The 15,276-nt window shown below is 42.2% G+C and overlaps 2 protein-coding genes across 3 annotated transcripts; one reads left to right on the forward strand and one right to left on the reverse strand.

Moving 5' to 3' along the window:
• Positions 1 to 2,049: 2,049 nt before the first annotated feature.
• Positions 2,050 to 5,401, reverse strand: LOC110972041 (trafficking protein particle complex subunit 1). Of its 2 annotated transcripts, none has more exons than XM_051944457.1 (5): positions 5,315 to 5,401; positions 4,354 to 4,452; positions 4,186 to 4,256; positions 3,952 to 4,090; positions 2,050 to 2,342 (listed from the first exon to the last, which is right to left on the reverse strand). In XM_051944457.1, exons 2-5 carry the CDS (start codon positions 4,450 to 4,452, stop codon positions 2,214 to 2,216), a joined length of 438 nt encoding a protein of 145 aa, XP_051800417.1. In that variant the 5' UTR covers positions 5,315 to 5,401; the 3' UTR covers positions 2,050 to 2,213. The 2 variants fall into 2 exon arrangements, with proteins under 2 accessions (XP_051800417.1, XP_051800418.1); XM_051944458.1 differs by having other exon boundaries at positions 4,354 to 4,479; positions 5,315 to 5,350.
• Positions 5,402 to 5,513: 112 nt separating this feature from the next.
• On the forward strand, positions 5,514 to 15,028 carry psmb6 (proteasome 20S subunit beta 6). The gene is made up of 7 exons (XM_051944403.1): positions 5,514 to 5,654; positions 9,575 to 9,642; positions 9,765 to 9,830; positions 10,660 to 10,725; positions 10,812 to 10,941; positions 13,230 to 13,374; positions 14,849 to 15,028. Exons 1-7 carry the CDS (start codon positions 5,556 to 5,558, stop codon positions 14,974 to 14,976), a joined length of 702 nt encoding a protein of 233 aa, XP_051800363.1. The 5' UTR covers positions 5,514 to 5,555; the 3' UTR covers positions 14,977 to 15,028.
• Positions 15,029 to 15,276: the final 248 nt, after the last annotated feature.

A 15,276-nucleotide genomic window follows, 5' to 3' on the forward strand; every position in this document is an offset into this window, starting at 1 on the left:
TGGTCAGGTTCTCACCAAACATCTGGACTCCATCTGAACTCATTGATCTTCATCTCACCAAACAATGTTCTCCAGCATCCATCAGGCTTCTTCTCATGTTCTTCAGCAAACTTTCATCTGGAAGCTCTGATTAGTGATACTATGACTGCTTCTAGACCTCCTGATTAATGGTACTGACTCCTTCTAGACCTCCTGATTAGTGGAACTATGACTCCTTCTAGACCTCCTGATTAGTGGAACTATGACTCCTTCTAGACCTCCTGATTAATGGTACTGACTCCTTCTAGACCTCCTGATTAGTGGAACTATGACTCCTTCTAGACCTCCTGATTAGTGGAACTATGACTCCTTCTAGACCTCCTGATTAGTGGAACTATGACTCCTTCTAGACCTCCTGATTAGTGGAACTATGTCTCCTTCTAGACCTCCTGATTAGTGGAACTATGACTCCTTCTAGACCTCCTGATTAGTGGAACTATGACTCCTTCTAGACCTCCTGATTAGTGGAACTATGACTCCTTCTAGACCTCCTGATTAGTGGAACTATGACTCCTTCTAGACCTCCTGATTAGTGGAACTATGTCTCCTTCTAGACCTCCTGATTAGTGGAACTATGACTCCTTCTAGACCTCCTGATCAGTGGAACTATGACTCCTTCTAGACCTCCTGATTAGTGGAACTATGACTCCTTCTAGACCTCCTGATTAGTGGAACTATGACTCCTTCTAGACCTCCTGATTAGTGGAACTATCACTCCATCTAGACCTCCTGATTAGTGGTTCTATGATTAGTCCATAGGTCCAGAACTGAGAAGGTTCTGCTCCTTTTAGAACCATGTTCATATCATCATGTTCTGACCCTCTGTAGCTGTCCTAGTCTCTGAGCTAGCTGATGGTGGAGGTTCTCAGAGATGGACAGACCAATGAGTGTTTCTGCAGCTGTTGGTTGGCAGTATGTTTTTCAGTGGATTAGAGATTATTTTGGCACACGGATTATCTGCTCACACACACACATATTGTTTTTCTATCATTGTGGGGACTTACCATTGACTCCCATTCATATCTAAACCCTAACCCAGACCAAAACAATGGCTAACCCTAAAGAAACGTTTTTGCACTTTTACTTTTTTCAGTAACAACAACATGGCCAAGAAAACACTGTTTAAACTTGTGGAGACCAAAATGAGGTCCTCACAAGTGACATAGTTTTCGGTTTTCCTACCGTTGTGGGGACATTTGGTCCCCCACAATGTAGCAAAAGCTAGAACACACACACACACACACACACACAATCAGAACATGCCATCAGTCACTGCCTGAATAACCCATGATGCACCAGTGCCTGGGTTTGGAAGGTGTTGGTGGGTCCAGTACATATATATTTCTATATATCTATATCAGCTGTTGTATTTCTTTATGTTTCTACATTATATTTCTTTTCTGTTGCTCTCCAGTGAACCCTCAGAAACCAGTTTGCAGCTGAAGGATGCAGCTGGAGGTTGAGGTCAGTCCACATTAATCCAGCTGTTAATCACAGTTAATGAGCTCAGCTGTTACATCATCAACATGTTTACTGTCAGCGTCCAATCACAGCTCAGCTCTCATTCTAGTCAGAGACCTACCAGAACCAGAACCTCGTCAAAGAGCTGCAGGTGAGACATAAACACCTGAAGGAACGTCACAAACGGAGACAGTACGTTTCTTCTTCTGTGGTGTTTGTTCACGTTTAAAGGCTGCAAACGTTTGAGTCTTTTCAGAAACATTTGTGTGGAAAAGTTTCAGTCTCATTATGATGGTGGTGAATATGAACACATTATCAATCAATCAATAAATCAATCAACGGATAATCATTTTGTCTGTTTTCTGAACGTTCTGACAGTGAATCCAGTGGAATCAGTCTGATTAACAAGCTGCTGTTTTCATTTTCAGCTTGGACAGTTTTCCTGTCTGATCCACAGACTGACTGATGGACTCACTGACTCACAGACTTATTGATCGATAGATTCATTGATCATGGAATCAGCTGGTAACAGAAGCTCAGAGCTCAGGATCATTTTTCACATTAGTTTCATTCTGCTTTACATAGAAAACATCACATTCAAGCTCACAATAAATACAACAAAACTGTGTCACTGTGTGGACAAGTACTCTGTGTTCTATGTACTGTGTGTTCTATGTACTGCGTGTACTCCAACACGTCCTGCGTTGCTGCCATCAGGCTGCTCTGGGGCTGTAGTAAGGCAGAGCTCTGATGAAGGCGTCCAGTCGGCTGCTGAACAGTTCACTGTCCAGACTGGGAGACGAAGAACAAACTGGATTCTTCACAATCAGCTCCACGTACAGCTGGAACGGAAAAACACGTCAGTCAGGACACGTTAGAGTCATTAAAGACACGTTAACAGTCAGTCAGGACAATTAAGAGTCAGTGAGGATACATAAGAGTCACTGCTATAGGCCTATAGGCTGCTGGGGGACTTCTCTTGACGCACTGAGCCCTTCTCTATCTACCTTTACATTTAACCCTTTAAGCTTCAGTCAATTCCAGCCGTTTTCAGTACAAAAAATCGCTAATATTCTATTTTTAAATAAAAAATATGATGAGACATACAGGGAATATTGGACGCGCATCGCGAGGTGCATTTCCTTGAAAACGACCGATTCGGGGATTTTATACCGACTTCAGGACATGTTTTGGACAAAATAGTTTACTGGCTTGTGTTGTCTGGATGTAAAAGGTTGGATTATGGCCGTTTTTTGTGGAATATTTTCATCTGTGTGTAATAATAAACCCGGAAATGTGAGTCGCGCTGTGTGCGTTGAAGCCGTGTATAGAGAACGGATGGATGGATATTTGTTTTTGTCGGACAAATGTGTTTTTCTCACCCGCTGTGGTAATCACATCTGAAAGTGGTTTATACCGGCAGATTCATGAGAATCTAAGCTTTCCATCGGTGTATAGTGTTTGTATAATCGCGTTTGCAGCCGTCGGACATTCCTGAAATTCCTATGCAAATTAGTAGGTGTACCGCCGGCGGTACACTGAAGCTTAAAGGGTTAATATGTATACCGTTATTGCAGTACATTCACTCTGTTTCCCCCTGTGCTATTTCTCCGAGTGTCCCTGGTCCCAGAGCTGGATGCTTCAGATCTGCGGTTGATGTTCCACCAGCTGGTCCAGTCTCCATCATGTCCACTGTGGGATGCTGCTGCTGACCTTCCTCCAGCCCTCTGCTTCCAATTCCCCTTTTCCACCAGTTAACTCTGCATCACCTTCACTATACTGTTATGCTAACTTACATACTGTTTGAATTTTACTGCTAGCTATATATGGAGTATGTTTAATGTCAGAGCCGTACATCATCAGAGTAAACTATGAGTCAGTTTTCAATGTTAGCTTATACTTTGTCTGTGTCACATATCCTGTCATACATGTATCCAAATGTGTGTTGTGTTTTCCTTGCTTTCCCACCCCTCCCTCTTCTCCCATCCCTCCCCCTTGCCCTCCTCTGTCCCTCTCAACCCCCCCGGCCAGCAGGCAGATGGGTCCCCCCATATAGAGCCGGGTTCTGCTCGAGGTTTCTTCCCTGTTAAAAGGGTGTTTTCCTGCCACTGTCTCCTTTGGGCTGCTCTGGGGGTCAGGCATATGGGTTCTGTAAAGCGTCTTGAGACGATTTGACCGTAATTGACGCTATATAAATAAAATTGAATTGAATTGAATTGAATTGAACTGTGCGTTAGAGACTGACATTTTTTCAGGATTCCCGTGGGATGGGAGTCAGCTTTACGATTGATCACGTGATTGGGACTCTATGTGTCTCTATGTGTCCATTATGTTGCTGTAGATGTGCTGCAGTGTCTCCATGTGTCTCTATGTGTCTCCATGTGTCTCTATGTGTCTCTTATGTTGCTGTAGATGTGATGCAGTGTCTCTATGTGTCCACGTGTCCCTTACATTGCTGTAGATGTGCTGCAGCGTCTCTCTAGCGTTGCTCACTGACAGATCCGTGTTCATGACAAACTTCAGTCCACTGGGAGTCTCATAGTAGTGGAGACGATACCTGCTGGTCTGGAAGGACAGAAAGCCCTCCTTCCTGAGGACAGACGGACTGCTAAGGACCACAGACAGGCAGACAGACAGACAGACAGACAGACAGACAGACAGACAGACAGGTGCAGTGAAGGATACATGTCCAGAGGAGACATCTTGCTGACGAAGGAGCGGATGGAGAACAGCATCCCATACATCAGTTTATACTCCTGCAGACACACACAGGTCAACATGAGGCTGAGTCTGAAGGTGTGTGTGTGTGTACATGTGTATAAGTGTGTCTAAATGTGTGTATTTTGTGTTCACCTCGTCCTTGGAGATCCCCGCCTGCTTCTTGCGGTTCCATTCATTATAATACAAACAGTTTCCATTACGGTCAAAGATGTACAAGTTATGAACTGTCATCTGAAACACAACAAACACTAATAATCACTGTTCACACACACACACACACACACACACACACACACACACACCATGATCACTGCATCTGTCTGTTACTCTGTGGATTTACTGATCAGCTGTTTGCTCTAAAATATCAGAAAACAGGAAAAATGTGGATCAGAGTTTCATCCAATGTCTTCAGTTTACTGTCACAGAGGGAAAAAACGAAATTATTCACAGAATAAGGTGAAATCAGAGAATTTAGACGTTTTTATTTTAAAAATACTCAAATCAATTAATCAGTTATAGGAACAGCCGACAGCTCAGTGCTTCATCTGCTCTACTGGAGTTTAATAAAACTTCTATTTCAGTCCAACATGAGCCACTGTGCTGCCAGTTCAAGGTGTTTTTGAGCTCAGACAGACGATACTTAACTCTGACAAACACAAAATAAAAACTGGACAAAAATTTGAGGCACTTTTATGTTAATTCTGTGTCTCTTAAAATCTGTTCTCCAGCATGAAATCTTCCACTATATTTAATGCAGTTTCAATAAATACCAGGTGTCCACCGCATTAACAGCAGCTCCTCTACAATCCTCAGAGTCTGTATGTATTTTAAATCACCTGTATGATGTTTCTAGTGTGGTTGTAAATGTCTGGATATAAACTCTTTTAAATAAATTCAGTTTTTCCTCTGAATTCACTCAACACGGGACGGACAGTACAAGAGCAGAAAATCATCTAAAATATGTTTTAAGTGAACCCGTTTTATTTGACTCGTATAATCAAAGTATTATAGCCACAAATATGGGATTAAAAGGAGAACTAATTCATTAAGATGTTGTTTTTTTTATATTTTAGTTTTCGGCTGCAGTGCTTACCTTCTCTTCCTGTTCCTCCAAGGACCCCGCTGCAGAACTGTCCGCCTACATGCCTGACCAAAACTGCTTTACGGAGTTTTAGAAAGTTATATTCAAGTTTCCGAAGACATAAACAATAATTTAATAGTATAAGTGTGTCTGTGGTTTATCCTCAGCCTATAACTCTTCTAGTTTTATGAATCTAGCGGACCACAGCGGCAGGTAACGGACAGCTCTACTCAGTTTAATAAATAGAGACAAGATGGCGGCAGCAGCAGCGATGATGATGAACTTCTCGCAACAGCTTTCCTCTAAAAACGACATGACTCCTGACTGGACCAGCCAGGAAGTCAGCACCGGGGTGAGTACAGGGGCTGCCGGACCGATACGGACCAAGCCTGACCCGGTTCTCTCCAGATGGAGGGGTTTTAATTAGCTCAGAGTGGCTGAATGAGACAGCAGTTCTGCAGCAGCTAACGGCGGCTAACGTTAGCACCGACAGATAGATCACTGCCTGGTAGGTTCTAAGTGAAGTTCTGACCGGAGAGACACTGAACCGGGTCGAATTGCGCTGGACTGAGCTTCTGTGGAAGCTTAACCTGTTCTTTAAAGGGGCGTTTGGGTCACCGTGGTCAGGCGGGATGACTGGCTAACCGCAGCTAATGCTGAGAAGTTTATTATCGGACAGGTCGTCCGTAGAATGATGGATGTCCGATAATGAGCTCATCCAGTGAAACGTTAAGCTTAAAGGGTTGACACGAGGAGGAACATGAAGCTCAGTGATGCAGGGAGATGGTTGGAGATACCTCAGAGTTAGTTTACTGTTAGCTGCTGATGTAAACAGAATGCCCAGTGTGATGCTAACGGGCGCGGTAAAATTGGTTTTATATTCGACATTCGCTTGTTTTTTCCGTTTCTAGCCTAAATAGCGTCGCGAAAACCGCACCAATTCCAGCCAGGTTGGTATTATTTTGTACAGTTAAGTCAGAGAGACATTTCACAGTTGCCATCAACTCACCATCCACAATAATTGTGGCGAAAACTAAAAGGAGCAATGCTGAATGTCCGTCGGAGTTCCGTGTGGCAGCCGGAGCGTTTCGGGACCGTCGCAAAATTGCAATCGGTGATTTTTCTGTTTGGACAATCATACCCCATACAAATACTGTCTGTTTAACTTTATTATACATCTTTCACAAGCATTATCTAGAAGAAAATGCATATAAAACACTTCACAAAGAAGAAGTGTTCAGTCAACAAGAGTTATTTCTATTTCCATTTTTGGAAATTGTTCTCAGAGATTCCAGCAGACCAACCACAAAATATTTGTCATGTGTTCTGCTGTTCTTTTACGACCATTATGTCCTACACATAAAACATTTCAATATATACCAGAAAAAAAATGTGTGTCCATTGAGTGTGATATCAATATTTCTCCATTTTATTTTGAAATAGGTCACAACAATTTAATCTGACCAACACCAATCTACTCATCATCTATTTGTATGGTTGATATTGATCTTTCTTAGAAAATGTGGTAAAAATATTCCCAAAACCATAACTAATAACTGTGTATATTTTAGACTTAGTTAGTTTTATTTTGAAATAGCTCACAGGAAATTTGACCTACAAACACCATTCAACTTATCTGTTGTTAAGGTCAATATTGATCTTTCACAACCATTATCTGAAAGATAATCTGCTGAACATATTCCAAGAACTATTAGTGATAACTGTGTATATTTTAGGCATATTACTTACTTTTATTTTGAAATAGCTCACAGGAACTTCTACCTACGAACACCATTCAACTTGTTATCTGTTGTTAAGGTCAATATTGATCTTTCACAACCATTATCTGAAAGATAATCTGCTGAACATATTCCCGAAACTATAAGTAATAACTGTGTATGTTTTAGGTATAATACTTAGTTTTATTTTGAAATGGCTCACAGGAAACTTGATCTACTGACACCATTCAACTTATCTGTTGTTAAGGTCAACATTGATCTTTCACAACCATTATATCTAAGAAAATCTGCTGAACATATTCCAAGAACTATTAGTAATAACTGTGTATATTTAGGCATAATACTCTTTTATTTTGAAATAGCTGACAGGAAACTTGACCTACAAACACCATTCAACTTGTTATCTGTTGTTAAGGCCAATATTGATCTTTCACAACCATTATCTCTAAGAAAATCTGCTGAAAATATTCTCGAAACTATTGGTAATAATTGTTTATATTTTATGAATATTACTCAATGTTATTTTGAAATAGCTGACAGGAAGCCTTCAGTCAAAAAAGTAAGTATTACTTAGACTAAGTAATCAGTGAACATAGGTTTTTAGTATTTCAGACATTTTTTTTTCAGTCTTATGTTTTGTTTGTTTCATTGATTTGTTTTATTGAACAAATTATATAGTAGTCATAATCTGTTCTTAATTCCATCGTCACCACACATGAAAAACTTCACAACGCGTGTGTAATTATGTTCTTTATTTTTTAATAGCAAACAAAGTATCTCCCTGTAGATGTGCATATTCATCAAAATAAAGATTATTATAATACAGGAATATAATACAGTATGATAATAAAATTAACGTTTTTCCACCGTATGTGATGGAACTTCACCCATGTGATCCTTGTCAATGACTACGTTTATATGCACTCAAAAACCCTTCCATAACCGGAATTAGCAATAACCCGTTTGCGTACGGCCATGTAAACACCCGCAAAAACCCGAATATGCTAATATTCCGGTTTTTAAAAACCCGAATAAGACCCCTGGGTTACTCCTTTTCTAACCCGAATATCTCGTCATATTATGTACAGCATCGGAATATCCCCATAGAAAGAAACATTAATTTGCGTTCTGCGCATGTTTCATCCAAAAGGAATCTTGGTCTTTTCAGTACGGCAACTACTTGTATGCCGCGTCTGGCACATGACCCACCGGAAATACACAAGGAGAGGTAAACAGAAGAAACAGAAATGACGCAATTTGCGTCATGACGTTGTCTGTGCGTCACGGTTTGCCACAATTCTGTCTCTGAGCTCTAAGATTTTCTCAGAGATAATGGTTGTGAAAGATCAATATTGACCTTAACAACAGATAACAAGTTGAATGGTGTTTGTAGATCAAGTTTCCTGTGAGCCATTTCAAAATAAAACTAAGTAATATGCCTAAAATATACAGTTATTACTAATAGTTCTTGGAATATGTTCAGCAGATTTTCTTACAGATAATGGTTGTGAAAGATCAATATTGACCTTAACAACAACAGATAACAAGTTGAATGGTGTTTGTAGGTCAAGTTTCCTGTGAGCCATTTCAAAATAAAACTAAGTAATATGCCTAAAAGATACACAGTTAATACTAATAGTTCTTGGAATATGTTCAGCAGATTTTCTAAGAGATAATGGTTGTGAAAGATCAATATTGACCTTGGTGTTCATAGGTGGAAGTTCCTGTGAGCTATTTCAAAATAAAACTGAGAAATGTTCCAAAAATATGTTCAATGATTAGTCACAGTTTCTAGAATATTTTATACATGATTTTCTGAGAGATAATGTTTGTGAAAGATCAATATCAACCATACAAATAGATGATGAGTAGATTGGTGTTGGTCAGATTAAATTGTTGTGACCTATTTCAAAATAAAATGGAGAAATATTGATATCACACTCAATGGACACACATTTTTTTTCTGGTATATATTGAAATGTTTTATCTGTTGGACATAATGGTCGTAAAAGAACAGCAGAACACATGACAAATATTTTGTGGTTGGTCTGCTGGAATCTCTGAGAACAATTTCCAAAAATGGAAATAGAAATAACTCTTGTTGACTGAACACTTCTTCTTTGTGAAGTGTTTTATATGCATTTTCTTCTAGATAATGCTTGTGAAAGATGTATAATAAAGTTAAACAGACAGTATTTGTATGGGGTATGATTGTCCAAACAGAAAAATCACCGATTGCAATTTTGCGACGGTCCCGAAACGCTCCGGCTGCCACACGGAACTCCGACGGACATTCAGCATTGCTCCTTTTAGTTTTCGCCACAATTATTGTGGATGGTGAGTTGATGGCAACTGTGAAATGTCTCTCTGACTTAACTGTACAAAATAATACCAACCTGGCTGGAATTGGTGCGGTTTTCGCGACGCTATTTAGGCTAGAAACGGAAAAAACAAGCGAATGTCGAATATAAAACCAATTTTACCTCAGTGTCTGTCTGTCCGTTCATCTGTCTTCCCCCTGTCTGTCCATCAGACCACCATCATGGCAGTGGAGTACGATGGAGGAGTCGTGATTGGAGCTGACTCTCGTACGACTACAGGGTGAGAAAATCCTCCAGTCTGTAATGCTGATAGTACTGGATGTAGTGAACCTGTCTGTCTCTACGCTGTCTGTCTCTCTCTACGTTGTCTGTCTGTCTCTAACCCGTCTGTCTGTGTGTCAGAGCTTACATCGCCAACAGAGTGACGGACAAACTGACTCCGATCCACGACCGGATCTTCTGCTGCAGGTCAGTTCACCTCTGAAACTCTGAGAACATCCAGCTCCAGTACGTCTATTATTTATTTACTGTATGTTTTAATGTCTCAGTACTCTTAAGAAGGTCTAATGTGGCCTACAGCTGGTTGATAGAACACTTCAAGGACTGTTTGAGGAACTCAGACTGTTATGGGAAACTTTTCAGATCTTTGAAACCCTTTAAAAGATCGATTTAAAACTTTAAGAAGACAGAACCTTTTATTAGGACTTTGTATTTCACAAGGAGTGTTTTCCAGAAGCTACAACAGTTTGAAGGAGAATTCAGGAGAACATTTTGAACATCCATTCTTTTTATAGGAACTGAGGAATCTTTAATTGGATTTTAGAACAATTGGAATTTTTTCAGGAACGTTTTAGGAACCCAGCAACTGTTGGTGACGTTTTATAGGAGCCTTACTTAGCTAGAGGCCTTTTTATAACCAGAACCCTTTAAAGGAACTTTTAAAGACTTGTAGCTTCTTCAGACCGTAGGAACCTTTAAAGGAAGCTCAGAACTTTTTCAGGACACTGAAACCTCATAGGGAACTCACTGATCTCTACAGGGGACCTCATGAAAACATCAACATTTCATTAAACTTTGACTGAAGCCTGGGAACCTTTTAGGAAACTAAGACCTGTCACAGGAACCTTTAACAGTCCAGGAACTTCTAAAGTCATTTCGAAACCTCAAGGAGCTTCAAATCCCAGTAAATGTAAAAACATCGGATTTTCCTACATTCCACAGCTTCAGAACAGTTTTCTGTGGACCTCTTAGAACGCAGAGCTGAGGAACCTTGTAGAACCTCCTGTTTGTGTTGCAGGTCTGGATCAGCCGCTGACACTCAGGCCATCGCTGATGTGGTCACCTACCAGCTGGGCTTCCACAGGTAACACACACACAGTTTGATTGGCAGCCTCCATGTCCAGCCAGGTGAGGCTGACACTCACCTGTACCTGTGGTCCCGCCCCCCAGCATCGAGCTGGATGAGCCCCCATTGGTGGAGACGGCTGCCAACCTGTTCAGAGCGAGCTGCTACCGCTACAGAGAGGAGCTGACAGCAGGGATCCTGGTGGCAGGTTGGGACAGGAGGAAGGGAGGACAGGTAACACACCTGGATTATATACACCTGTACACACACCTGTATTACACACCTGTGATATTTACACTTGTAATATATACCTGTACACAATATATATACCAGGTAATATATACCAGGTAGGTATATATATATATATATATATATATATATATATACACCTGTATTATCCATCTGTACACACATCTGTATTACACATCTGTATTATATACCTGTAATTAGTGATGGCTAATCGAGGCTCTGTTGAAGCTTCAACACTTTATCCAATACATGCTTCATTACTCGAGGCTTCACTGACACTCAGTGCTCGAGTAGGACATCTAGTGGTCAATAAAATGAAGTGCAATTGATTCATGTTTCTGATTGGTTCATGGATTGTTTTGGATTTGATTCGCCATGCACGTTCCTGTTCCACTACATTAGATGATTGTATCTGTTCTAGTGGCTACAATAATAATAATATTACCAGCAATAATAATGACAATAACTACTGAAGAGCCTGTTTCTTATCTGCCATGTCTGTCTGTAACCCTATATACTCTTCACTGATATTCTGTGTTATGAAACATTTAAACGGTGCTGCTACATTCATGAGATGTGCTCTAGAAGTACAGACTGATGCAATTTTCACATGAGGCTGGTGCAAATACAGATTATATTATGGATTTTGGCAAAGTATGTCTTGGGTTAATTGGTAAAGAGGGTGTGCTTGTGTAACTGGATATGATTTTTTTGAACAATGTATTAACAGTTTTGTATGCAGGTACATATATGCATTGCAGTATACCTTACAAGACTTACTCAGTTATGCAAATATTTTTAACCATAATGTGGTACTTGCACGTTAAACAGATCCTCATAAAATAAGGAAATGAAGAGAAAAAGATGGGGGGGGAAATGAAATAAACATGTTCTCATACATGCAAATACATAAATACAGTAGTTTATACAGAACAGCAGGTAATCCTGTCATTCCTCTCATTCTGGCAGTTCCACGAGGTTTACATCACAGCTGTTCATTCCACCTCATCACTTTCATCTGTTAAATTCATGGGTTTCACAAAAGCAATAAAGGGTCCCCACGTTTTCTCAAACAAATCCTGTCTCCCTTTTCGTACATGTGTCACTCTTTCGAGAGGAAAGGTTATTAACATCTGCCTCACCCAGTCTACTAATCTTGGTATGCAAGTTTTTTCCAAAAAAATGTTGTAATGTAATGTTTTTGAATGCAGGAGGCTTGAATCTATTATTATACGCTCACTCTTGGTGTACTTATGTCACCTTGGATAAAGTCCCAAAATAAAGTGAGCAGGGTTCATTGTAATATTTTTAGAAATAATATTTTCTATTGTTTGTTAAATCTTCCCCCAGAATTTTTTTAACCTTTGGGCAATCCCACATACAATGGTATAAAGTTCCGTTTGCCTCATTACATTTAACACATAAATCTGGGATGTTGCTGTTAATTTAATTTAAATGGTGTAGTATATGTTCTCAACAACCATTTGTATTATAGCGATTTAAATCAGGTATTGATTGATTGAGTGTGGGCTTTGGTGCAAATCAGTTCCCAGTCCTCTGATGTTATGGCCATCTTTAGATCTTCTTTCCACTCTTTTCGTTTTTTTAACAGTCGTAGTTACCTTGATATCAGGCAGCAAATGGAAATTATGCCATACACAGGACCTTTTCCTGATTGGCTCCTGCTGCAGATCGATCTATCTATCTATCTATCTATCTATCTAATCTATCTAATCTATCTAATCTATCTATCTAATCTATCTAATCTATCTAATCTATCTATCTATCGGCAGCAACAAAACCAACCTACTCTGTGGAAAATCATTCAAATAAACGACACTCTGGGATCTCCTATCCCGGAACACACTCAATCCCGCCGAGTGATTCACAAAACAAACCGAACCAATCAGGTGATTCGAAGCAGTTGAGTGCTTCAAACGTCACTGAAGTGATTCAAACGTCACGAGTCACATGACCAAATCAAGCGTTGGCACAGTGGCTCGATACGATTGCTTCATGAGCTACCGCGCATGTGTTGAAGCCTTGGGTATCAGAGGACCATCACTACCTGTAATACTTACACTTGTAATATATACCTGTATATACACCTGTATTATATATGTATGTATGTGTACCTGTAATACACACCTATACTTCTTTGCTTAGCCGCCAGATTTATCTTCTACTCACCTGTCTGTTACCTGTCTGGTTGTTATGTGTGTATTACATGTCTCCCTGCTCACCTGTGTGTGTGTGTGTGTGACCTGTGTCAGGTGTACTGTGTTCCCATTGGTGGGATGCTGGTGAGACAGCCTGTATCAGTGGGAGGTAGTGGATCCACCTACATCTACGGCTTCATGGACTCCAACTACAAACCAGGACTCACCAAGGACCAGTGTCTGGAGCTAACCGCTGCAGGTAGGCTGCTGCTGCTGCAAGGCATGCTGGGAGCTGTAGGTGGGCATCTGCTGCAAGGCATGCTGGGAGCTGTAGGTGGGCATCTGCTGCAAGGCATGCTGGGAGCGGCAGCTAGGCTCCTGCTGCAAGGCATGCTGGGAGCTGCAGGTAGACTGCTCCTGCTGCAAAGCATGCTGGGAGCTGCAGGTAGACTGCTGCTGCTGCTGCAAGGCATGCTGGGAGCTGCAGGTAGACTGCTCCTGCTGCAAAGCATGCTGGGAGCTGCAGGTAGACTGCTGCTGCTGCTGCAAGGCATGCTGGGAGCTGCAGGTAGACTGCTCCTGCTGCAAAGCATGCTGGGAGCTGCAGGTAGACTGCTGCTGCTGCTGCAAGGCATGCTGGGAGCTGCAGGTAGACTGCTCCTGCTGCAAAGCATGCTGGGAGCTGCAGGTAGACTGCTGCTGCTGCTGCAAGGCATGCTGGGAGCTGCAGGTAGACTGCTCCTGCTGCAAGGCATGCTGGGAGCTGCAGGTAGACTGCTCCTGCTGCAAGGCATGCTGGGAGCTGCAGGTAGACTGCTCCTGCTGCAAGGCATGCTGGGAGCTGCAGGTAGACTGCTCCTGCAAGGCATGCTGGGAGCTGCAGGTAGACTGCTCCTGCTGCAAGGGATGCTGGGAGCTGCAGGTAGACTGCTCCTGCTGCAAGGGATGCTGGGAGCTGCAGGTAGACTGCTTCTGCTGCAAGGGATGCTGGGAGCTGCAGGTAGACTGCTTCTGCTGCAAGGGATGCTGGGAGCTGCAGGTAGACTGCTTCTGCTGCAAGGGATGCTGGGAGCTGCAGGTAGACTGCTTCTGCTGCAAGGGATGCTGGGAGCTGCAGGTAGACTGCTTCTGCTGCAAGGGATGCTGGGAGCTGCAGGTAGACTGCTCCTGCTGCAAGGGATGCTGGGAGCTGCAGGTAGACTGCTTCTCCTGCAAGGCATGCTGGGAGCTGCAGGTAGACTGCTTCTCCTGCAAGGCATGCTGGGAGCTGCAGGTAGACTGCTTCTGCTGCAAGGGATGCTGGGAGCTGCAGGTAGACTGCTTCTGCTGCAAGGGATGCTGGGAGCTGCAGGTAGACTGCTGCTGCTGCTGCAAGGCATGCTGGGAGCTGCAGGTAGACTGCTGCTGCTGCAAGGCATGCTGGGAGCTGCAGGTAGACTGCTGCTGCAAGGCATGCTGGGAGCTGCAGGTAGACTGCTCCTGCTGCAAGGGATGCTGGGAGCTGCAGGTAGACTGCTCCTGCTGCAAGGGATGCTGGGAGTTGCAGTCCACTGTTTCACCACAGGCTCCACCCACACCCGTTTGAACTACATACATACTGCATATTCACCTGTTTTTAACCTGTCTTTCACCTGTTTTTCACCTGTCCCTGTCTCACCTGTCTTTCCCCTGTCTCTCTCATGTCTCTCCCCTGTTCCCCACCTCTGTCTCTCCCCTGTCCCCCACCTGTCCAGCCCTGTCTCTGGCGATGGAGAGGGACGGCTCCAGTGGTGGTGTGGTCCGGTTGGCGACCATCTCTGAGGACGGGGTGGAGCGACGAGTCATTCTGGGGAACCAGCTGCCAAAGTTCTCCACACACTGAGCATGCTGAGTTCACACCTGTATGTCTTTAATAAAGGTTTCTGTCAGCCGTGCTCGTGTCTTTTACTGGGAAGCAGGTGAAGAACCAGAAATAGATGATTTTATTGCTGTTTACAGTTTTAGTCCAGATTAATCTGGAGGTTAAGTCAGGCTTATTTCTGGTGTAAATCATTTTTTTGTAACCTCTATAATATTAAATATGGATTCCAGTGGAATTCAAAAGTTTTTATTGAGTTTAAATATGAAGAAAAATGCAGTTTAGATCGGAGTTTTAATCCAGGTTAAATAGGATTTTATGTCC

The sequence above is a fragment of the Acanthochromis polyacanthus genome, chromosome 24 (assembly GCF_021347895.1).
Source record: "Acanthochromis polyacanthus isolate Apoly-LR-REF ecotype Palm Island chromosome 24, KAUST_Apoly_ChrSc, whole genome shotgun sequence".
NCBI classification, from domain to species: domain Eukaryota; kingdom Metazoa; phylum Chordata; class Actinopteri; family Pomacentridae; genus Acanthochromis; species Acanthochromis polyacanthus.

What these genes read in the sequence shown, in the direction of transcription:
- LOC110972041 (XM_051944457.1), bottom strand. Translation starts at nt 4,452, where the DNA reads ATGACAGTTCATAACTTGTACATCTTTGACCGTAATGGAAACTGTTTG. An exon ending in CGGGGATCTCCAAGGACGAG is followed by an intron (nt 4,257 to 4,353) that starts GTGAACACAAAA and finishes GTGTGTCTGCAG; the next exon opens with GAGTATAAACTGATGTATGG. An exon ending in TGCAGCACATCTACAGCAAT is followed by an intron (nt 2,343 to 3,951) that starts GTAAGGGACACG and finishes TTTCCGTTCCAG; the next exon opens with CTGTACGTGGAGCTGATTGT.
- psmb6 (XM_051944403.1), top strand. Translation starts at nt 5,556, where the DNA reads ATGGCGGCAGCAGCAGCGATGATGATGAACTTCTCGCAACAGCTTTCC. An exon ending in TACCAGCTGGGCTTCCACAG is followed by an intron (nt 10,726 to 10,811) that starts GTAACACACACA and finishes CCCGCCCCCCAG; the next exon opens with CATCGAGCTGGATGAGCCCC. An exon ending in ACAGGAGGAAGGGAGGACAG is followed by an intron (nt 10,942 to 13,229) that starts GTAACACACCTG and finishes GACCTGTGTCAG; the next exon opens with GTGTACTGTGTTCCCATTGG.